At 34.2% G+C, this 23,970-nt stretch overlaps 3 protein-coding genes across 5 annotated transcripts; all 3 read left to right on the top strand.

Annotated features, from left to right (window-relative positions):
* The first annotated feature begins 6,962 nt into the window (after positions 1-6,962).
* LOC147385984 (suppressor of disruption of TFIIS-like) lies at positions 6,963-10,279 on the top strand. Its single transcript, XM_086423749.1, has 9 exons — positions 6,963-7,108; positions 8,441-8,507; positions 8,595-8,660; positions 8,757-8,854; positions 8,942-8,979; positions 9,063-9,150; positions 9,242-9,559; positions 9,842-9,907; positions 10,002-10,279. Exons 2-9 carry the CDS (start codon positions 8,447-8,449, stop codon positions 10,155-10,157), a joined length of 891 nt encoding a protein of 296 aa, XP_086279875.1. The 5' UTR covers positions 6,963-7,108; positions 8,441-8,446; the 3' UTR covers positions 10,158-10,279.
* A 3,066-nt stretch (positions 10,280-13,345) lies between these two features.
* Positions 13,346-19,311, top strand: LOC147385983 (scarecrow-like transcription factor 11 (SCL11)). 2 transcript variants are annotated; one of them, XM_086422769.1, is made up of 6 exons: positions 13,346-13,559; positions 13,758-13,858; positions 17,801-17,882; positions 17,988-18,067; positions 18,548-18,785; positions 19,023-19,311. In XM_086422769.1, the coding sequence occupies exons 1-5, from the start codon at positions 13,518-13,520 to the stop codon at positions 18,771-18,773; spliced, it is 531 nt and encodes a 176-aa protein (XP_086278895.1). In that variant the 5' UTR covers positions 13,346-13,517; the 3' UTR covers positions 18,774-18,785; positions 19,023-19,311. The 2 variants fall into 2 exon arrangements, with proteins under 2 accessions (XP_086278895.1, XP_086278894.1); XM_086422768.1 differs by having other exon boundaries at positions 13,347-13,559; positions 18,548-19,311.
* A 1,145-nt stretch (positions 19,312-20,456) lies between these two features.
* Positions 20,457-23,414, top strand: LOC147385982 (membrane protein insertion efficiency factor). Of its 2 annotated transcripts, XM_086422770.1 has the most exons (5): positions 20,461-21,939; positions 22,033-22,099; positions 22,174-22,233; positions 22,744-22,884; positions 23,218-23,414. In XM_086422770.1, exons 1-5 carry the CDS (start codon positions 21,820-21,822, stop codon positions 23,274-23,276), a joined length of 447 nt encoding a protein of 148 aa, XP_086278896.1. In that variant the 5' UTR covers positions 20,461-21,819; the 3' UTR covers positions 23,277-23,414. The 2 variants fall into 2 exon arrangements, with proteins under 2 accessions (XP_086278897.1, XP_086278896.1); XM_086422771.1 differs by lacking the exon at positions 22,744-22,884 and having other exon boundaries at positions 20,457-21,939.
* Positions 23,415-23,970: the final 556 nt, after the last annotated feature.

The following is a 23,970-nucleotide window of genomic DNA, read 5'->3' as shown; positions in this document are numbered from 1 at the left end:
TACATCGTCAAGTTTGACAATTTTTATTGTTGAACTCAGCAATAAAAAGTGGTGACCTCATCAATAAATAAAAAGCGGTGGGCTCAACAATAAATAAAAGGTCATGAGCTTGACAATAAAAATGTTAACCTCGACAATAAATAAAAACTCACAAACTTGACAATAACGAGAGACCATTAAGAAAAAATAAGTTAATTAAATGGACTATCATGATACTGCCCAAAATTCAAGGACTATTAAGAAAGAAAACCCTCCATCAGGGATCTTTAAATAATTCTCTCTTTTAAAATTTGATTGACAAGTTCAACAATTATAAATCCTCCAAATTCATCATTAACTTTGATATTTCATTTAAGGGAAATGTTCAGCACCCTAGACTTTACCCTACACTTTACCCTACGTATTTTGTCCTACATGGGTTAGAAGTTTTGGAATGGGCTGATTTTTGGTGAGGATGATCTCTACGGTTAGAAGATCCTCTTCACCAAAAATCAGCCCATTCCGAAATTTCTAGTCCCATGTTTATAAGTTGAAAAATCGTGGACCATCCATTTTTTGTAAACCATTTTTGATGGGGTTAGAAGTTTTGGAATGGGCTGATTTTTGGTGAGGATGATCTATAACCATAGAGATCATCCTCACCAATAATCAGTATATTCTAAAACTTCTAACCCATGTAGAACAAAACAGGTAGGGTAAAGCATAAGGTAAAGTGTAGGGTGCCGAAAGGGACCCTTCATTTAATACAACATGATTTTTGTGAGGATAATAATTTGAGTGCTTCTCCAACTCCACATTTTCCTTTTTTGTCATGTGGAATACTCTTCAAGCCCATTGAGAAATAAATTTTTTGTTCACCAAAAATCATTCCGATTGGAAATTATTCTAGCCATCCGATTGTAACATTTCTTTTATCGTCGGTTTGGTAACCACCCACCGACCTATTCATAAAGTCGACGCTATAAAATTCTTGAATCTAATGACTTGACATCACCAATGAAATTGATTTTTGGTTTTAAGTAAGCTAAAGGTGACAAATTAAGGGTATCTTCTAGGTCAAAAATCAATATGGCTAGTAGACGAACAGTTAGAGCCAAGTTAATCAATAAATTTTATTCTAATTTTTTTAACTTCTTTCTTCTCTCAAGAGTGATGTTTCTCATGAATATCATTTTCAATATGGTGGCAAATGTCCACTAAATTAAGCTGTCAATTAACATCAAGAAAGATTTATTTGTACACATCGTCCCCCCCGTGATTGATGCTTTTTATAATCATGGTTTTATTTTAAAAATCTAATACTTAATGCGATCGATTGAGTATTTTCTGTTAACAAATAAGGGTGGTTAGACGGTCAAATCAAAGAACAAACTGCCACATGTCCATCGTGTGTTTTGATTATTATCTTATAAACAACATTGCAAATTATTGTTGATTTAACAGTTTATTATCCTCATTTGTTAACAACAAATCCCTACTCACTTGTTGGCTTGTTACTTGCATTATTGAAATAAAGTTTTCGATTCCGTTAAGCTCTTGATCTCCTAATCACTAGGTCGGGAAGAAATTAAGGCAACACAATTATTGATTTTTATTTATTTATTTAATTAATTAATTTGCCAAATGAGGGGTCTTAATCATGTTGGGCAGTTTGAAATAATTGAGAGGAGAGATCTATCGATGAAAGAGTCATAAATGGTCCTTTCGAAACGTTAATCCATCCTTCAATGTGGGCCTTTTGGACTATGTAGCCAACCTCCTATTATTTTAAGGACAGTTGAATGGGAAAAGAGGGTCTCCTAAATTTTTTTTTGTTTTTTTCATCCACCATCTTGTATTTATTTGATTTGATTTTTATGTAATTCTGTTATTTAGGGTTCCAATTATTTATTGTCGATTTTACATACTTCACGATTAAAACTTTGGTCACTTTCACATCATGGGGAGGTACCGTCCCCAATTATTTACGATTAATATGATGAGCACCATCTTCATTATATGATGCATTCTATTATATATTAATGTCACATCCCTAGTTCTAAGCTAATATAGTACCACTTTATTTTATATTTGACCACAATTATTTAGTATCAATTACTATATGAAGCAAATTGAGAAAATCGATGGAGGCGTAAAGAGATCAATTATCATAATAATAAATAAATAAATAAAGCACTATGTTCATCGATGGGTATGATTGAGGTCTACATGAATGTAATTGTGGAATGATTTTTCGATTGATACTGACAACTGAAAGAATGGTTTCATAAAAGAGGGAATACAACTAGATCACCATCGAAGTTGAGAATTCTTGAAGGAAAATCTCTTATATGGTGCTAATCGAAACAAGCCCTAAATTTAACATTGGAAATGAAATACTCTGAAGTCTCTTCCAATAAACAAATCGACTCATGCAATGCTCATATTATTAATTTATAAGAAAATAGATCTTAAAACTTAACTTGAGACTTATATATATCAAACAAGCACCGACCACCTAAGCTAACATAAATATATCTTATCAAAATGATTAAAATACCCTTAAATCTTATCAATATCAACATGCCTAATCTTCTAAAATAGTTTTGGGGCTTAAATTGTCAAAATTTCAATAAATATTATGAAATAATAATTGTAGGTCTCAAAAAATTATTTTCAATGCATATAATGTCTTTGCATTCAAACATAACTTTTAAAATCGTGATAACCTTACTACCCCACGAGGCACACTCAATCGACTCTTCTGGCATGACAAGTTTGGGAGCCACAAATTTGTATGCCTTGGGATACACAACTACACTTCCCCATAAAAATGAGTATCTTGAGGGAACTGTGTCCTGAGGCATATAGATCTATAGCTCTCGAACTTGTCATGCCTAGAGAGTCGATTAAGTGTACCATGTGGGGTAGTCAGATTATCATGAATCTAAAAGTTATGCTGTTTGAAAGTACCAATCATTGGAATTTTAAAGGGTAAGGTTAAGGCACTCGAATTATTATCAAGGACGCCCCACACAATAGTCAATTTTTATTTTTTTTGTCTTATATAGGTTAAAAGTTTTGGAATGAGCTCATATTTTGTGACGATGATCTCTATAATGAGGATATCATTCTCACCAAAAATCGGCCCATCCCAAAATTTCTAACCCCATCAAAAGTGGTTTACAAAAATAATGGACGATTTACAATTCTTCAACTTGTTTTGATGAGGTTAGAGGTTTCAGAATGGAGTGATTTTTGGTGAGGATGATCTCCTCACCATAGAAATCATCCTCACAAAATATCAGCTCATTTCGAAACTTTTAACCCTTATAAGACAACAAAAAAATGGCTAAGGAGTGCCCTTAGTAATAATTAGGGTGCCTATAATAATAATCATTTTTAAAGGATGAAAAGAACCTAGACCTCTTTTAAAATATCTTTTTTGGCGGTCTTCAATTATTGATCTTGATAGTTGGTTGGTTGTACGTTTACTTGGTTGGAGAAAAACTCAAACTCAAATTTGATTAAACACTTTCTTTGCATGTTCTCTTTCAATTGCACTTTAATGATTCTTTCCAACATAACTATTTAAACAACATCAAATTCATTGATCTCATAGTTCTAAGAACTTTAATTAAAAAATGTGCAATAAAATGAATGGTGGGTTTCAAAGTAAATTCCTTATTAATACCCACAGAGCTTACCTACATAGCAAGCATTTAGAATGCAAGCCAATATACAATTACAATAAACCTAGAGGGGTTGGCTCAATGGCAATTTCAAACTGATAAGCAGTTAATACCCCGTAGGTCGTGAGTTCAATACTCAGTATGAGCATTAATTCCTCTGGGGGCCACCAGTGAAGGTGCACCCTCACTTACCTAATGCATGTGATGTGCAGGCGTTGCACGTGCCCTGAGACCAGCGGCGGAGCTAGGATTTTCCTATAGTGGGGGCAAATTATGGTAAATTGTATAGTGAAGATGAATGATTTTAGGGAGAAATTAAGAGATTTTTAGTTAGAAGTTGAAGAAAATAATATTTAGGTCATTTCCAATTAATATATGAGAAGTCTCAGTCAAGAGGCAATGTCATCAACAAAAAATTGAAGAGGTGAGGGAGTGGGGACAAATGTCATCAACAAAATCAAACCGAATTAAGATCGGTTCGGTTTGGTTAAATTCGGTTCTATGAATTGTCAATGTTCTACAAATTTACTTCAAAGCAACATACTTTATTTAATAAATAAATACATGAACATAGAATTTTATATAGGGTCAAGATCCCTTGAAGAACCATATGCATATGATTATAATAAATTATTCAAACTAGGGTTTCTCTATATATGCCCTCAAGAGGATGAGATTCTTTCAGTGTTCCAGGGTTTGGAGTTTTTGTGAAGAAACTAAAATTAAAACTAACAAAAGTGGATTATTTTAAATTGAGAAGAAATTCTCAATGACAAGGTGGAGCGAGAAATGGGTGTAAGAATTCATGGTCTACATAGTAGTTATTAGGCTTAGCTCTTATCATAAGTTAGCCAAAAATACTTATAACATACTTTACTATTCTTTCTTTGGTCAATGTAGGACTAAATTTCTTATAATGAAGTACAAAAAATAAAAATCAGAAGCATCAAAATAATTTTCTTTGGATTTTCATATTTCATTTAAGAATGAGTCATGATTTTCATTTAAGAGGTTTTTAGTTAGAAGTTGAAGAAAATGATATTTAAGTCATTTCCAATTAATATTTGAGAAGTCCCGATGAAGAGACAATGTCATCAATAAAAAATTGAAGAGGTGAGGGAGTGGGGACAAATGAGGCATGTAATTAGTTGAAAATATAAGGGTGTTTCAAAGTTCTATGGGGGCAAAAATTGGTGGGAGGTGAGGGTGTGGGGGGAAATGGGGAGAGAGGTGAGGGAATGGGGACATATGGGGCATGTAATTAATTGAAAATATAGGGATGTCTCAAAGTTCTGTGGGGGTAAAAATTAGAGGAATGCGAGGTTGTGGGGGCAAATGGGGAGAGAAGTGAGGGAGTGGGGGCAAATGGGATATGTAATTAGTTGAAAATATAGGGGTGTCTCAAAGTTCTGTGGGGGCAATTGCCCCCACTAGCTCTGTCCCTGCCTGAGACTAGTCATTGGAAAAGATCACATAGTCTATGGACTGGGCAAAATCCAAATATGAGCCCGGTCTACTGTCTTCAGGGATACTTAGTATTAATATATATATAAACAATTAACCCCAGGGAGTTGGCTCAATGATAATTTTAGACCAATAAGCGATTAATGCTTGTAGGTCGTGAGTTTAATACCCTGTATGAGCATTGATTCCTAAGGGGCCACTTGTGAGAGCGCACCCTCACTTACTTAATTCGTGTGATGTGCAGGCGTTACACATGCCCCAAGATTAGTCCTTAGACAAGACTATGGTCTATGGACTTAGCAAAGCCCAGATACAAGCCCCGTCCAAGTATATATATATATATATATATATATATATATAATTACAATTTTGTAATTGTCGAGTTTAATTTCAAGCCTAAAGGCTACTAAAATAACCCCAAAATGCTAAAAATAAGAATGATTGAACCACTTCATTATCCCAGTTGATTAGAACTTCGTGAACTACCCAAGATATACATAAGAATTGTCAAACAGACGATCAGATCAAAAGTTATGTCTTGCTTAAAATAAGAATTGTGCTTCATCACTTTTTATAAATTGAAAAAAAGAAGATACAAATTCATTAGAAAAGTGATGAATTTATCATTTTACAAATTTTGGCGACAAAAATTATTCATGAATATAGATATTTATCCGTTTATGTGATTTTCTATATTTGGTTTATATAATTTGAGGAAAGGAGATGAATAGAGCTGTGAAATTGGATCTTGGGTCCATGAAGTACGAATGCACCTTTGACAGCTATTATGCAGTCTGTAGAATCCAAATTGGGAACGTCCTTCCTCCTCACGCCTTCTCATGTTTCAATTATCCTTTGTTTAATCATTCAAGTTCAATCATTTTAATTCTTAAATAATTATTATTTCTTTTTAAAAAGTAATTGTGATTTAGATTTTAGATATTCCCTGAATATTTGACATACTTCCATATTTTCAAAATTATGGCATGCCCCCTTGAACGCAGTCTCCTCTTATAGGCTAAGAAAATGACCAAAATGCCACCATCTTCAACCTCTGGCCAAAACAATTAGGTATTGTTGATAGAATGTTATCATATTATTAATATTATGTGATGACTTTGTCAACATTAAACAGATTTCGAAAAAAAATTGCAATTATTTAGAAATTTACCTTTTTTTAATTTCACTTTAATCTTTTATAATTCTTTTAATTTTTCTATCCAAAATTTTATTATTTTCCACAATTTTACTTCTCAAAAAATTCTATCTTATTTTTAAAGTTTAATTTTTTTTTTTCTTTCTAATAAATTTTGAAGTATAAAAGTAGATAAAATCTTTTGAGGTTAAAGATTATGATTTTTCATTTCTTTGAAGAAGACTGATTTGGGAAAGAAGGTACAGGGTTTTGGCTGACGAGGGCATTTAAGTCAGTTTCTGTTAAACGGACGTCAAGGGTATGTCATCCTTTTGAAAATACAGGGGTATCTAAAATATTCATCAAAATATTGAGGGGGTATGTCAAAATAAAATGACGGTTTGGAGGGAGAGAGGGAGGAGAGCAGGGGCGGAGCCAGGATTTTGTATTTGTGGGGGCAAATTACAAATAGAAAAATTTTCTGATTTTCTATGGGGGCAAAGTAGTAGAATGTTAAAATTTTGTGGGGGCAAATTACAAATAAAAAAATTTTCAAAACTTTTGTGGGGGCAAAGCAGTAGAATGTTAAAATTTTTTTTAATTTATTAATACCTCCCTATGGATTTTAGAAATTCTTGTGGGGGCAATTGCCCCCACTGCCCCCACTGTAAATCCGCCCCTGGAGGAGAGAATCAGAAAAAAGAGCAACGGTTCGCCTATTTAAACCGCTCACTTCCCTCTTCTCCTTCTCCCTCCCTCCTACTTAACATTCTCTCTCTCTCTCTCTCTCTCTCTCTCTCTCTCTCTATTTTCCATCAATCTCGTCTGTTTGAATCTGGTAGGTTCCCTTTCCCAAGAATAAAGATTAGTTTTCTGCAATTTTGTTTCAAATGTTTCTTTAGTTTCGGTTGAATCTTCTATTTTAATGGTCAAGGTCTTGTAGTTTACTATGATTATGATTTCGAGGTTTTGCAATTTTGTTTCCTTTCTTTTACGTTTGGAGCTGTAGAAAGATTATCATTTTGGCTGGAATGGTTTTGGATTTAAGTTCTAAAGTTGAAGAATTTGGGTTTAGGCTTGATTGCTTTATTGTCAGAGTTTTAAAGGATTGGGTTTTCTTTGTTTCTTGGGTTCTAGACTTATTTTCATTTATGTAAATTATAACATAAGTTCTTGGTTTAATCTTTCACGCTTCATGGATTTTTAAGTGTGAGTTTAAAATTTTCGAAGTTCAATTTTACTTATTACTGCTTAAATTAAATGTAGCCAGTATATGATTGAGTGAGGGTTTTGGAGTTTTTTGGCTGTCGATTTGTTTGATTTGAGGGTTAATTTTATCTTTGGAGTTTGAGTTTGAGTTTGGGTTCCATTTGATTTTATGAATCTTGTCTAATTGTCTGAAACTAAGGGTCTCTTTTTTTCTTGATAAAAATTTGTAATAATGCTTAAAATGCCAAATTTCTAAATTGTAAGATTGCCAGCACATGCCCCAATTTTCCCATTGGTGTTGAAACATGGCTTTTTCTTTAATTCTAATTTTGGGTCTCTTGCTTTGAAATTGTAGTTTTGGTTTAAAAATTTCACCTTTTTAGTCTATACTTTCCAGTTCTTTCTTATTTTGTTGTTTCCATTCATCTATTTTTTTTTTATTTATTTTTATTAATAGCTTTACATGCCTAATGGTTCTAACTCTGTTCTACCACTTGTACTTGTATGTTGTATCTACTATTTTAAGTTTATAATTTTTTTGTTGTTGGAAGGGCTTTCGCCTTTTAAATGAAGCTTTTGATCCTTTCTTTATTTTTGTGATTAGTTTCACAGCTTGAAGTCTTCAATTCTTGTGGTTGCTTCTTTGACCCAATATGATTCAATATTTTTTATGGGTAGTAATGAGTTGTATACCATTAGAAATTCGCTTTTGTTACTTTTTGATCTACTAAGGATTCTATATTTTCTTGTTATCATGGAATGCCTGTTCATCTTGGCCTTTTTGTTCTTAGTGGTGATTTGAGTCAATAGGGTTTCAAGTTCAAATTCTTGAATCATTGTGCAAACCATCGAAAGAATTTCAAATATCAAATGTAAACAACTTAATTCTTGTTAGGCGTGTTCATGTCAATGTTGACATTCTAAATAGTTGTGAATTCTGTCGTCTTTTCAAACTTTCTAGATCAATATGGAATACGACGAGAGATATCGACAATCTCAGAGGTCTGGATATGACTGCCTCCTCTTTGGTAAGCTTTTTTATTTATAAGCTTTCGATTATCACACTAGAAGCCTTGTGAAAGGGATTCTAATGGAAATTTTGTTTGAACTTTCAGACCTTGATGATACCTTGTATCCTCTTAGTTCTGGTTTGGCAACATCATGCCTAAACAACATTAAAGGTAAATTACACCTATTGATCACTCCTTGAAATTCTTTTCGTGTCGTTTAGTCATTGTTTTTTTATTTATAATTTTTCTCAACATATTTCTTTTTAGATTATATGGTTCAAAAGCTTGGCATAGAAGAGAACAAAATCCCTGATTTGTGTAATCTACTTTACAAAAATTATGGGACAACGATGGCTGGACTTAGGGTATGGTTTTTTATTCTCTTGATTAATATTGTAACAAGAACATGTTGATTAGATCTCTGTTTTATGGGTTTTTCTCCATCTTTACAGGCCATTGGCTATGAGTTCGACTATGATGAGTACCATAGGTGCCAATTATCTTCCTTTTCTCCTCCTTATGATGTATTTTTGTTTTAGGTGAGATGTAACACAAATCTTATATGTTTTACAGTTTCGTTCATGGGAGATTACCTTATGAGAAGCTAAAACCGGATCCAATTCTGAGAAGCATTTTACTAAGTCTGCCTCTTCGAAAAGTCGTAAGTTCCTCAAAGAATTGATAGACTAGTAGTAAATTTTTTATTCTTCAAATGTGTTTTCTTATGACCATATTTGTGTCCTTGTAAATAGATTTTCACGAATGCGGATAAGATCCATGCGGCTAAAGTCCTTAGTAGACTTGGCTTGGAGGACTGTTTTGAAGGGGTTATATGTTTTGAAACACTTAATACTGTTCACAAGAACATTAGTACTTCCGACGATGAGGATGACTCTGAATTTGGAGGTTCAAGGATGATTACTTCCAACACTGAAACTTTTGACATTATTGGGCATTTTTCTCGACCTAATGTTGGGTCGGTACTTCCAAAGACCCCAATTGTCTGCAAACCATCCGAAGTGGCTATTGAACAAGCTCTCAAGATAGCTAACATCAATCCTCAGAGAACCGTAAGATGATCGAAACATATTCTGGACTAGATTATAATATAAAGGGAATCTTAAGGAATCCATCACGTAGAACTTAAAGATGGTGTACAACTAAAAAAATTATACACCCACTCTTTTGGATGGTTTGAATTTAATTAATGTGCCAATGCCATTAGAAGACTGTCTTTATGGTTCTACTAGATGGGTACCTTAATAATTCATCAAGAGATTAGAATATTTTATCTTCTTTGGTCATTGATTGACTATTTATTTGTTTATTGGTGCAATTTCTTCCTTTTTCAGATGTTCTTTGACGATAGTGTCCGCAACATACAATCGGGAAAACTTGTGGGTCTCCACACCGTGCTGGTAAGTATTCCGAAAATATGTACCATGATATTTCAGCTACATTATATAAATTTCATTTGTGTAAAATTCACCCCAATTTCAACAATGTGTGTAGGTGGGTACATCTCATAGAACCAAAGGTGCTGATGTTGCGTTAGAGAGCATTCACAACATCAAAGAAGCATTGCCAGAGCTATGGGAAGTTGTCGAGAAGTCAGATAAGGTCAATTACTCTGGCAAGGTTACGATCCAGACGTCTGTAACAGCTTAGCTTATAGGTGGTTTTTATATTTTTTTACTGTAATCTTTCCCCTCTATCATCTTATTCAGTAAATAAATATAGTTGTTTTGTTGTAATCATAATATTAAATCAATAAATCTCTTGTTTATTTATCTCTTTTGCACGTTGGTGTTAACGTAACGTTACATTAACCTTTTGACTAAGGCATTCTTCTCTACTGATTTCGGTATCATCCAAGAGGGTCACAATCAGTTGGTTTTAAAAATTCAATAGTTTTGTAGGCCGTGCTTCACACAAGCTATTATCAATGAAAAATTCTAGTGTCCAGCCGCGTGTCCAAATGAACTAATGAGATAATTACACGTGGAAAGAGAAATACAATAATTTTGTAGGCCGTGCTTCACACGGCTTATTTGTTAATGAAAAATTAGTGTCCAACGGCATTCCTGATTGAACTAATGAGATAATGACATGTGGGAAGAGAAACTGATTCATCTAACATTTATAAAAATTCAGCTTGATTAATAATATTTGACATAAAATTCCCCTCTTTGTATCTACCATGTCAATGTGTAATTCTGTGCCTAAATTGGACATGTCGTTGTAATATTTGACATAAACACTAGGTACCATACATGGCCCATTCCCAAATCCCAATATCATAGTAGCAAGACTCTATCGCTGGCTCTACCATTTGATTGATCTAAGTATAAAAATTCAGCTTGATTAATAATTTTTGCCATTGGATTCAAGATTTTTTTTGGAATCCATTGAATAGAATTTACCAATCGTGCCAAAATTTGGTGTGTGGTTCCATAAAAAAGAAGGCCAAATAGTTATCGGGCAATGGCCATAGAGGTTGGGTCACATGGAAAAAAGGCACGCGAAGTGTTGGGTAATGCTAATCAACACTAGAAGTAGTGGATTTATGCTCATAGATTACGGGTATATTTTGTTAAGAGGAATATGTAAGTTGAAGGTTCTAAAAGAATAAAAAGAAGATTAAAATGACGTAGATTGAAGTAATGTGAGCCAATATGAATGACATGAACAAGATTTTGTCAAAATGCCCTAAATTTTTTGGATGTGAAATAAGTGGTCCCATGATGACTCATTTCCATGTGAAGTTCTTGAGAAAGCAAACCCAATAAAATTATCAAAACACCCTTGCATAATGGCCCATGATTTAGAATGACATGAGTTTTTCTTTTTTTCTTCTAAAAAACAGTAAAAGGGCAAAAATTTATCTAAGTTTTGCAATTTAATTCTAGAAGAGCCATTAGCCTTTTTCAATGTTAAAATAATAAGCAAATTTACTTAAAGGACCCTAGTGAATGGAGTTCTTTCTAATTAGTCCCTAAGTTTTAGGGCCTCTCTTAATAATACATTTAGTAATACTTTTCTTTCTAATCAGCCCCTGATCCCATTTCCCACATTTCTCACTATTGAAATCCCTAACCATTCGAACTCAATGTTTTTATCTAAAAAGATTGGATTTTTGGCACCCCAATTGAATTTCGAACACTCCATTCTGTCGAGAAGGATTTAAGAAGGAAAGTGTACCAATTTACATAAGAGTCCGACCTTTCTAATCTTGAGGTTTTGTTTGGATGGGGATGAGCCTTAGTAAGGCCTTTTTCCTTACTAAGAAAGTGTTAGCCTTCACATAATTTTCAATAAAATTTAGGCACTAACGCTTTCCTTACTAACTTAGTAAGATTTTAAGACTTACTAAAGATGTTTTCCTCAAATGGATTACCACATTGACAGTCCAACACCACAGCCCTCTAGATTTCATGGGAACGCTTAGATTAAAAGTTAAAAAAAAAAAAATCAAATTTTCTTTCTTTCTTTTAGACTTTATCTAAGGTTTTGAAAATTGACACTTACCGAACTTCCACCTAACTCCCAAATTTAAAATTAAAATTCAATGGTGAAATATAAATTGTTTTGCAATTATTTTTTCAAAGTTCATAGAATTTTATCCTCAGTGACACTAAAGCATTGGATCATGATTTTGGATGTCACAAATTGAGCCAAAGGACCCTTAGTAAGGCTAGTTGGCCTCAAATTTAGAGAACTCTCACCCAACTCGACCTTCTAAGCTTCTTACACTACAAATATATTTATCTTTAAAATGCACAAATACACCTCATTTTTAAACATATTAAATTCTTATCAAAACCTCTCCAGCAAAACAACCGTCCAAATCCAAGGCTAAAAACAACTCTCGATCCCACTTTACAAAAAAGCATGATATCGCACTCCCATTAATCATTAAACAGATTTTTCATGGATTTCACACAATGTGAATTAGATTCAACTCACCTAAAACTGTCAATGAGAGGATCCGGGCAGGCTTTATTGAGCTCTGATCCAATTTTCATTCTAGTTGAAATAGGGTTAGAGATGAGGGAAAATTTGTTATTTTATAATGTCTTAATTATTTTTATTAAAAAATCACATATCAAATTATATAATATACATATATAGAATACTGTAAAGAATTTGATTGGTTTGGGTTTAACTCGACATTCAGCATAACCCAACCTTTAGAGGTTTAAGATCAAGGTCCTAAATCTTAATTTTTGGATGGGTCAGATTAATTAGGCCAATAGACCCAATTGACAACCCTAAATCGACCCACTCACACTTGTGCCCTTAGTCTGAACCCAACCGACATGTATTGTTGATTGTTGAGTTGGGTTACCCTGAACCCAATCCGCACTTGGATAGAACCAAGCAGGTCTGCAGGTCAAATCAATTATTACCATCCAATATCCTATAACCTAGGGTTGTCATTGGATTGGACCAGGCCCGAAATTTGATCCGTTCCGATATGGTCTGAATCAATGCTTTGGATTCCAATAAGGTTTCGATATGATATCTTATTGGATCGGATCTGGATCAATCATGTCCCGATCTTGATAAAGACTCGATCCGATAATATGTTACAAGCATATAAATTATATTATATTTTTGTTGATATGTATGAAGTGTATTAGACTTCATATATTAAATTGGGTTTGGCCCAATCTGATTGTTAATGAATCATATTTCGATCTTAATATTGAGTTTCGATAAAACCCCAATCCAAACTAATTGGATCATTCCCAGGACTGCTCCGATCTTTATTGGATCGGTACCAAATCAACCCCGATCCGATCCGATCCATTGACAGCCCTATGATTTCTTCTGGTAGAGGAAGATGGGAAGGGTATTTCCGTCACGATGAAAATAGGGTTTGTTTTAGTCCTTTTCGAAAACTGAGAGGCAGCCTAGGTAGAGTTTTGAGTCGCAACTCGCAAACCCTGTTTTTGGGTCTTAGATTTCGTTTCTGGAAATCAAAGCAAGAGCGGTGAATGAGTGTGAGAGTTGTCAGAAACAGAGATGGCTAAGCGTGAGCTCTCCAGCACCTTGAAGAACTTGAAGGTGATAAACCAAAACAAAGCAGCTACTTTTCATCCTCGATCCCCCATTTTTAACATCTTCAAGTTTCCATAATTCCTACTTTCAATTCTCAATCTAGTAATTTTCCCAGTTTAGAAAAAATAAAAATTCGAAAGTACCCAGTTGAGATTTAGCTAATTATTTGTTTGAAATCAATTTGGGTTTTCTTTATTATTTCAGTTCATGCAAAGGGCAACTCAGAGAGAGGAGAAAACTAAGAAAGAAGAAGAAGTTAAACCCGATGGGAACTTTACTTTGCCAAATACACAAAACAGAAAATGGTATTTTTCTTTTTGTTTCCTTTAAAATTTTCTCTGTGTTTTTTTGGTTGTTTCTGCTATTATATTATATTATATTACTCTTGATGTTATTTTTTGATGAATTTCTTGTTACCCATTAAAATTCAGTTGGAGAATGTATTTGTCATGATTCCATATTTCACTTTAATAAAAGAATTGTAAATATTATGGCCTTAATTTCGAAGCATCTCCATTACTTATATTTGTATTTGCTGATATTTATCCTTAAAGAATAATTTCTCATATTTATCCTTACTAGTTTACCATAAAATGTTTGTTGTCACCTCTTCATACTTACTACACTCCAAAGTGTGAGAACTCATCGCTATTTATTTTTCCTAGATTTAGATGATCACACCAAAACAAGTGGATGCTAATCTGGCATGAATGATTGCTTTCTTTGTTAATCTTTCATCATATGCAAACTTATTCGTCGTCAAACTACTAGCACAATTTCACAAACATATTTAGTGTTGATGAAAGATTCTTCATTGTGGGCTTAGACTCATTGCTCAGTTGGTTTGACACTTTGCAAAGCAACTTTGAGGTCGTGGGTTCAAGTCCAGCTTACCCGTCATAAAAGGGAAAAAAGAAGATTCTTCATCGTATCAAGACACAATACAATCCAGGGAGGTCTGATTTCTGTGGGGCCAAGGAAGGTCCTTTTTTTAATTATTATTATTATTACTTGGACCAGATTTATGTGTCTCAGCCCATGGCTATGTCAATGCACCCATAAGGTGTTGGTCATGGCCCATCCTACACATGGTTGTTTTTGCCCCACCCATTGTGGATTGAGCCGACCCTATGTATCTCATACGTTCAAAGTTCAAGATTTAAAGTTTTCATTCAAAAGAAAGGATCAAAAGTACCACCTTGAGTGATGTAGCAATGGTTCAACAATCTGGTGCGCTCTCGAGGGTCATGAGATCAAGTCTCCCCATCCACAACTTCACCCGATTCTCCTGTTTATGGTGGCTTGGTGTATCTGTAGGGACTAGTGACACTTCCAAAGGGGGTGTGGACACCCTGGTTAAAAAAAAGAACATATTAAACATATTTGTTTGATGATCCACAATCTACAATTAAATTCTTGAGTATTTACGCACTAATACTCCCATTTTCCTGCACCATAAGGTGTAAAATTGAGAAGTCTGACTTTCAGTCTTCCCAACTAATCAATATTTTAATGTATTTCATGTTATCTCATGGCAACATACCGCTTAGATCAAGAGCAAATATTTGTACCTGCATTTAAATTATATTATTTAAACAAAACAAAATTTCTTTTTTAACTAGATTGTAAAAGAACACCGAAATTGCTACAAATGCTGACCCAAACATGTACAATGATTACATTTCTACATCAGTGATCTAACTCTATGATAATCCATCCCTTCTCTTGATGCATTTTGGTAAAATGTTATTGGAAACCTTTTATGGAAGTGAAGAGAGATCGGAATATCTGAAGAAAATGTATATGAGCTTCACCCATTGTAGTGGATTTTTATTTGTAGCAAGTACAAAATGGAATATATCAATTCCTTTGTCTATTGCCATAAAATGTATATCATAAGATCTCCCATCACATAATCTATTTTTTCCTTATTTTATATTTAAATAATTTTTTTTTCTGAATTATTCAAAATATAATACCAATCCCACAAATCCTACTTTTTTGGGGTTTCCTGTATCCGGCATTTTTTTATAAGCAAAAATTCATTAATAAGGGAGCAAGTTCAGGCAAGATGATCAACCAAGCGAAAGCAAATACAAAGGAACTATTTGGTTACAATACTACAAACCCTTTCCCAGTTTCCTACAAAATCTTCAAAGAAAAGGTCCTTGACCAAAATTTCTGTTCCTTGACTTCAAAGATATGGCTATTACGTAACTTACGTTCTTTCCAAACTCTCCAAAAAATCCCTAAAGGTATGATGCTCCATAACAGTCACTTTGCCCCTGAGAAGGATTAACCAACTTCAGCCACAACTCGAAAAACACCCCGAACTGATCCGGCATATAGTAACCATATTGGACTTTGATAATTCATACTGATATCCATACAGAAGCACATGTCAGAGTTGATTTAGCTTCCCTTTTTTTTTTTTTTTTTTTTTTTATAAGTTAAAATTTTATTAGAAAAAAGGGGATGAGAAGGCCTCAAAATACAAAACAACACAAAAAGCGAAAGAAAAACAACTAAGACGCATCTAAAATACAAATAGAATCCCAACAAACTATAAAATCCTAGAAGAAAGTTCCCTTGAACTCTTTGAAAGTTTTTCCCCAAAAAAGCAATAGTCCCAAGATGTCTAAAATAAGATCCTGCAGATCGCACTCTTTATTGTAAAAAATTCGTCTATTCCGCTCCTTCCAAACCCCCCAAGAAATAGCGAACAGAAGTAAACTGCAAAGGATCCGCTTTGCCACTTTAAAGTGAGAACCCCAACATAACCAAGAAGCAAGAAGATCCTTGAATGAGCAAGGAAAGCAACCAGCCAACCCAAAGAAACCAAGAAAGTGCGACCACACCTGGCAAGTATGAAGTTATGAGATTCCCCCTATCCCACTCTTAGTGTGGGTTTTACCGAGTTAGGGACACAACACACAAGTACACAACTAGCTGATATTCATGACCCAGTTGCAGGGAGTGTGCCTGTTGTTTTGTGCTTCAGTGCCCACATGACCTAGTACGGTTGTTTTAGCCTGCCTGCAGTTGAGCCCTATTTCTGGTTCTAGGGATGCTGTTCACTTCGCCTAGGTGGTTGTAAATTTGAATCTGGACACAATTCTCTCATGAATGCAAATTTGCCACTGTGGGCACAAAATTGCACAAGCTTCTCAACCTTAAAAGGAAAATTCCAATGGAATTCCTCAAAATCATGAGAAAGAAAAGAAAGGCTAAGAGGTGAAAACTATGTTCATGCACAATTCCCCCTCCCCCTCTTTTCTTCTTTTCAAGTTATCGATGAAGAACTACATTATGTAGTAGGTGCCAGCTAACTTTGTTGGTAAAGTCTTTGGGTGATGATACCAGAGACCTGGGTTCAAATCCCGCCAGCACCGAGTTACTGAATTTATTAAAAACAGGCTTAACGATCAAAGAAAAAAAAAACTTCATTATGTAAGAAGTTGATATTCTATTTATCGAAAAAAGAAGTCAATAATCCGCTTTTTCTAAGATTTCTCTTCGATCCCAACCCAGTCTCAACTTCTTATTCTTTCATCTACTAGACTACAACCAAGCTATGTCAACCAAGTCTGTGTGTCTAGTTTCATACATAAACTTAAGATTTGTTTTTTATTTATTTATGAGAAAAAGAATTATTGAAGGGGATTGGTCCAGGTGACCAAACCAAAGGCAGAGTAAGATTCCCAAATAACAATAGGCACATCCTGCTAATGAAGTGAGCGGAAACCCAAAAACCATTCTAAGAGGTTCCAGCTTTCTTTAGTGAGAGCTTCTTATGCATTTCAAGTTCTTGTCAGTTATAGAATTACCTAATACTCTAGCAGTTCCATGGTGATGGGAATAAGGACTTGGCACTTAGCAGGTAAAAATGTGTCGAGGATGTTTGTTATGGGAACATAAACCCTATTTTGTGCAAATAGAAATAAAATGTCTTAAAGATAACTAAATAAAAAAGTTGGGCATCTCATGGGGAATTTAAGTTTCTTCATTATGGGATGTGCCCAAACATATGAGAGTGGCTTCAATCTGCCCTTGGAGCTACTCGTCTACTCTTAATTTCGCTCATGTTTTCTTCAATTCTTTTTTTTTTTAATTTTTATTTTAGGTTAAGCATACTATAACAATTAATTTAGTCAATATTGCTCTTTGTTGGGTCTGTCAATCATGTGGTGCTTAAGTTGACAAGAACATGGAGAAAGTTTCAATTCTATAGCATTTGTATCTTGCAGCATAGTCATAATGGAAGGGAATCCCCATCCGGGGGCACTAAAAGGCAGGATGTCATTTCAAAGTTTTAATCCTTCTATCGATGTGAGTATCAAGATCAAGTAACTTGAAACAATTTCAGAAACTATTCAAAATCTATGCTTCTCTTGTGGCTTTTGCCATACTCATGTCAAAGCCGTATCTTGGTAGAAATTAAATGAAGCAGAAGCAAACCTTCATCAACCACAAGTGTCCGCCACAAGTTCTGGTGATGGGGAAATGTCTGATAGGTTGGTAATTTAACCATTTTCAATTTTTGTGAACCCATTATGCTTCTGATAATTCCTTATATCTTCTGAAATATTGGGATTGGCTGAATGAATCCTTTTTTGCCATTCAACTCTCCCTAAAGTAATCTCTTCTGTCTAGGAATGTAAATTCAGATCTTTTGTTAACACCTCGAACCACTCTATTATTAGATTCCTTCATTTTGTCTTTCCTAAACTTACCATTCATCCATATCAACAACCCCATTTCTGCTATGTCATCGCTATAAATATTTCTTGACTCCCAAAACATTTAGTTTCATGACGCCCAGCTATAATTCATTATATTACAAGTGGCAAGTCGGGATAGCTGTCAAACAGCTCATTTATTGTTGGAATTTATGAGGATATTTATATTATTTTGTGGGTGAAGGCTCAGCTCTTCTTTGTCCAGCAGTTATATGGGGAGAGTTAATCTTGGTTTGTCTGCTAAACTTTTTACAGAGAAAATGGATCTCCTAACAGTGATGGTGATGGAGACCACAAAAGGAAACAGCCAGAAATTGTTACAGAAACAGAATACCCAAATAAGTCATCAAGAAATGCAATTGGGGACGCCAATCAACGATCTTCACCAAATAATAGTAAAGGCTCTCATAAGCAGCAAAAGCGTGAAAAGCTGGACTGGAACCTTTTAAGACCACCAAAGCCCATGAACAAAAGGGGTTGAACATGTTAACAGGTGAAAACTTTCCCGTTGTGTGATTTTGTTGTTATATTTAGTTCTTGCTTGCTTCCATCCAATTAAATCCATAACCTTAAATGTTAGACATTCTATATATCTTTGGATTATTTCTGTCATTAGTACTTATATCGAATTCTCTCATTTAGTCTTCTTTTTTTTTTCCCCACTCTTCATTTGAAAGAAGTTCCTTAATTTACCATAAAAATTTTGGATCACTATTTTTTTTTTCTCCAGAAAAGATATATTTCCAAAGAACATTGATGTGGGTGGTGGCAATGGGGACCCAAACAATGCTATATGGAAGCTTTATGTTGCCAATTAGGTGACAGTAAGAGGTATTGGAGCACCTGCAGAAGTGATTTTCTGGAAAATTTTACATTCAAAATTTTGGAAAATGTGCCAATGATGTTTTTGGTTTGTTTTTTTTTTTTTAAAACAAAATCCCATCATCTGTAACCTCCTAAAATCTTCTTGATATTTTGAATGTTGAGGTAAATAAAGTTTTGATGGTGAAGGGTAAAAATACTATTATATTTGATGATATATAGATAAATCATTGGTTAATTTGTAGATTCACTAAATTGGCTAGTCCCTTATTTGGAGAATATTGTTACTTTGACGTAGAGTAGTCCTATACTTCTATCGGGCCTAAATGGGCAATGCCTGAATCAGACACCGACAGCCTGAGCCAGGCTACCTGGAAAAAAAAACCCGAAGGGGGTTCATAAAAATTTTGAAATCATTTGGAGTCGGTTGCTATTGTTTTATATCAAAATAGGGATCCAATCTCTATCCTAATTGATATGAAAGTTTACTTATTATTTATATATCATTTCTTAGCAAGTTATACATCTATCTATATTAACAGGTTGGGCCAGGCTAGTTTTGGCTTTGTTAGACCTTGGTCTGGTACGGATTTAATGACTTGAGAAGTTTTGAGCCCAAGCCTAAGCTTGTGGGCTCATGTTTAAGGCTTTAACCCTTCTTTTTTTTTGGCTGGAATGGACTGGTTTAATGAGCTTAATTGATGCCCCTAAATTACTTTATGGGGAGCGAATTTGCACCCACTTTTTGAGGTAAGTTCACTAATTAGAAAAAAAAAAAAAAAATGACATTTCGATCCCATGATTTTTGGTAAGTGCACCCACCAATACAACTAACCATTTGAAATTGAAAACCCTAACTTCTGCTCGTACTACAGCCATGGAGGTTGGTTTCTATCAAATCTCAGTTCATTTTTGTATTTTCTTATTGATTTATTTCAGTTATTGAACTCAACTGAATGATTTCTAAGAACTCAATGCAAAATGAGAAATAACTCAATCAAATGACGACAATCGCAATGAAAATGATAGGTCAAAAAAGTTGTAGATCAAACTTTTATCTCTCAATGCATTTTTCATTTTATTGTTTTATGTCTACTTAAATGTCAACAATACAGTAACAACCTGACTTAATACACGTCGACAGGTGCCGTCTAGCATGGCTTTAGCAATGTCAGATGTTACCTGTCGACATAAAAATTTTGTAGTAAAAATCTGTATGTCCTAATATATCATGTCAGATGATTTTTATTTTTTTTAAAACCATGTTTAATATAGATTTTGTTGCTCGTATTATAATATTATTGCCTCTTTTGTCACAAAACCCTCTGTAGAAATATTCATGAATGCAAACAAGAAAGAAAACAAAAGAAAAGAAGAAGAATGAAGGGACAGAGGGCAGAGAAGAAGGAGAAGAGATGAAGAAGTTGTGTCGGAGAAAGAGAATTTTGTTTTTGATTAGTGTACTTACGAAGTGGGTTTAGCTATTAAAATGTTTTAAAATTCTAGTAAAAGAATTTCACAAACATGAATTTTTAAAATAATAATATATAGAATAAAATTAATACCTTTTTTTTTTCCCTTCTGTTTCAAAGTTTTACCTAGTTTACTAATCAAAAAAAAAAAAGTTTTACCTAGTTAAATAGGTATGTAGAATGGCAATTTCTTCTTTGTGCACATTTTTGTGGTAAAACATTAACGTGTTTAAATTTTGTTTTTTTTATGTTACTGTACGTTATGACCCAAACTAATATTTTGCTCCGGCAGTTTTCCTCATCTACCCCTGACTACAAGTTAACTACTTAGTTATTAAATATAAGTGAAAATTACTTAATGAATCCTGGCGAGAGAATTTCTTTTAGAACATCCCTTAACTTTTCTATGGTAACTTGGTACAATTTTCTTTCTTCATGCACCACTATTTCAATTGGAGAGATGGATGAGCCAAATTGTCAAGATAGACTACTCAAATCACGATTAACCTTTCATCCAACCTCTTACAATCATTATAAATCATGAATTCTGGCATTTAAACATGAATCATTGAGACTAACAATTAAATTGTCGATACCATTCTTCTTTTTCACAATCGTTTCTCTCTCTTAACTTGTGAACATGAATCATTGATATAAGATAATTTGAATGATTGATCTCAATGATTTGTATTAAATAAATGATTTTTTGACTCGAAAATATTCATTTGGTATGTGCGTGGTAAGGGCATAGAATCGTTGATCTGTCAGTCGCATACAGATTGAATAGGTCTTTTCAAGTCGAATATCACAACTACTTGTATGATTAAGTCATGATAATCGAATTCACTTTTTTGTACTCTCCCTTCATAGAATTGTAAATTACCTTTCGGATATATATATATACGGATAGATATATCCTTTTGTGATTTTGCAAAGGGACTGTAATAAATAGTGAGTCCGGTTATTAACTGGACATGGCAGAACATACACGGCTGACGTGGCAAGGCCACAGAATCATAGATTTTACATCAGGAAAAATGAGAAAAAACGATCAACGGGTCCGTGTCTTTGACACGTCATCCACGTATAGAACGCGTATGTTTTGCCGCGTGGATATAACATTAGTTCACACTAAATCCATCATCTGATCGATCAATTAAAACGTGTGGCTGTGTATCAATCTGACGTGTACACCATCTGCTAACATCAACGGTAAGTTCATTTCCCACCCGAATGGCGACTCTGCGCTGGAGTTCCTTCTCCCTTGAAGCTCGATACGAAAACCCTAAATTCCATTCCCCTAGATCTCTCATCAAACAAAAGGAGAGGACGAAGGGGCTTTCTATAAAAGGGGTAAATTCTCTGTAAAACCCTAGCTCTATTTTTAATTTTTATTTCAACAGAGAATGACTGTATGTAATCGTAGTCAAATTTCTCCACTTGTAGCGAAGGAGATCGCTCGCCATTGTTAAAGGATTGGTGGAGAAAGATTCAAACCAGAAGACAGTAAAAGGTAAGACCTTTTCTTTCGTTTTGGATTCTGTTATTAAGTTTTTGTAAATGAGATTCGTTTGGTTCTTCTCTCAGATGAGGAAGAAAATGATTTAGGTGTTAAAGCAGCACTATCTATGCTCAAATTCTACAAGAGTGAGTTTCTTTCACAAGCTTCTGATTAGAAACGATTTTGGGTTATTTTGTTCGTCATTCTGAACATTTACAATTATTATTTGAAATTCTTAATTAAAATCATTCTGGGTTTAGGGCATGTTTGAAAATTCATTTTGCCCCAAAAGGAAATTTTATGTTTGCACCAAAAATTTTGGGAGCTACTATTGGCAACCCAACTTTAACTTATTACACCCCAAATTCTTATATTATTTATCATACTCTAATTAAAGATTAAAACACATCATTTAAACACTAAAAAACTTTTCAAACAACTTCAACAATTGAGAGAGAGAAAGAGAGTTTCTATCGGCACCCCAAATTTTAATTATTCTCAGTCATTGACTTATTTTTTCTTTTAATTGGGATGTAATAAGTAAAAAAATTGGGGTGCAATAGCAGCTCTCAATTTTTTTTTTCTTTTTTAATTCAAAAAAAAAAAAAAATGACAACCAGATCAGGCTGTAAATCTCAAATTTGATTTACAAGCAGGGGAAATCTCTCCGATTCTACCGAAAAGTTGTCGGTATGTGCCGACTTGCAGCGAGTACTCCATGGAAGCATACAAGAGATATGGAGTGGTAAAGGGAACAGTCTTGACTGCTTGGCGTCTTTGCCGTTGCAATCCCCTTGGTTATCTCTACATTCTATCTTCTCAAATGTTTATTTGTTTATTTAAATTCTGAACTTTTTTTTTAAAGAATAGACAATTACAATCTTAAATATAAACAATGAGGATATTTGCCAATCAAAAAAGAGCAGAAGGAAGCGATGAGAGAATCCCATTGAACTACAATTGATGCATTTAGACCTCATTTAGCCAAGAAATCAGCACTTGAGTTATGATTGGTAGGTGGCAAATTTTTTTACGCTTGTTTGCTGCCAACCTGACGTAACCCTCCAAAAGAAACACTACACGAGTAGAATCTACATAAACTTAGTGTGCCAATTTCGTTTTCTTTTCAGGTGGGTCTGGATTTGATCCTCCAAGATGGTTCGATGAGCAAAACCCCCCTGAACAATGAGAGCTTTAGAAGTTATAGCTACCAAAATAAGTAGATATGCTTTGGTGATTCTACAAATTATAGTTTTAACTGATCTATGTCCTTTATCTTGGTACAACTACTATTGTTTCTTAAATGGAATGTTACAAGTTTCCTACATGAATCTTTTTGTTCGTTGGGTGTTCAACTTCTTTGATATATCCCCTAGCGTACTTCATCTTGGTTGTTTGGTTCTTTAATAGACACTGTTTTTTGGATGAATAATGATTTTCTAACTCCCCCGCTGACAAACTCCCCCCAACTCTCCTGACATGGCATGTGCAAGAACCATGGATTTTTTTTCGGGATACACAACTGCACATGTTTATGGGTTGCATAGTTGTGTATCCTGAGGAAAAATCTATGGTTCTTGCACATGCAATGTCAGGAGAGTTAGGGGAGAGTTAGAAAATCTCCGTCCTACAATGTTGTGCAAACTAAAGAAACTTGAACAAAGTGCATAAAAGAACTCCTTGAATAAAAGAAAAATCAATTCACGTAACTTTGCCAAAATCGACATGGAATGTAGGATAAGAGCTGAAACATTGGATTTAATGTCCCATTGTGTTTCTTCTCCCTTATGAATCAGAACCATATTTAGGTTTGAAACCTCTTTCCATGACACCAAATGCATGGAGAGGTGCCATGGAACCAATCTTTGTCCAGCCGAATCTAA

The sequence above is a fragment of the Akebia trifoliata genome, chromosome 14 (assembly GCF_017979445.1).
Source record: "Akebia trifoliata isolate Shusen 1 chromosome 14, ASM1797944v1, whole genome shotgun sequence".
Lineage (NCBI taxonomy): Eukaryota > Viridiplantae > Streptophyta > Magnoliopsida > Ranunculales > Lardizabalaceae > Akebia > Akebia trifoliata.
Note: the sequence above shows the minus strand (reverse complement) of the source record. Positions and strands in the feature narration are given on the sequence as shown.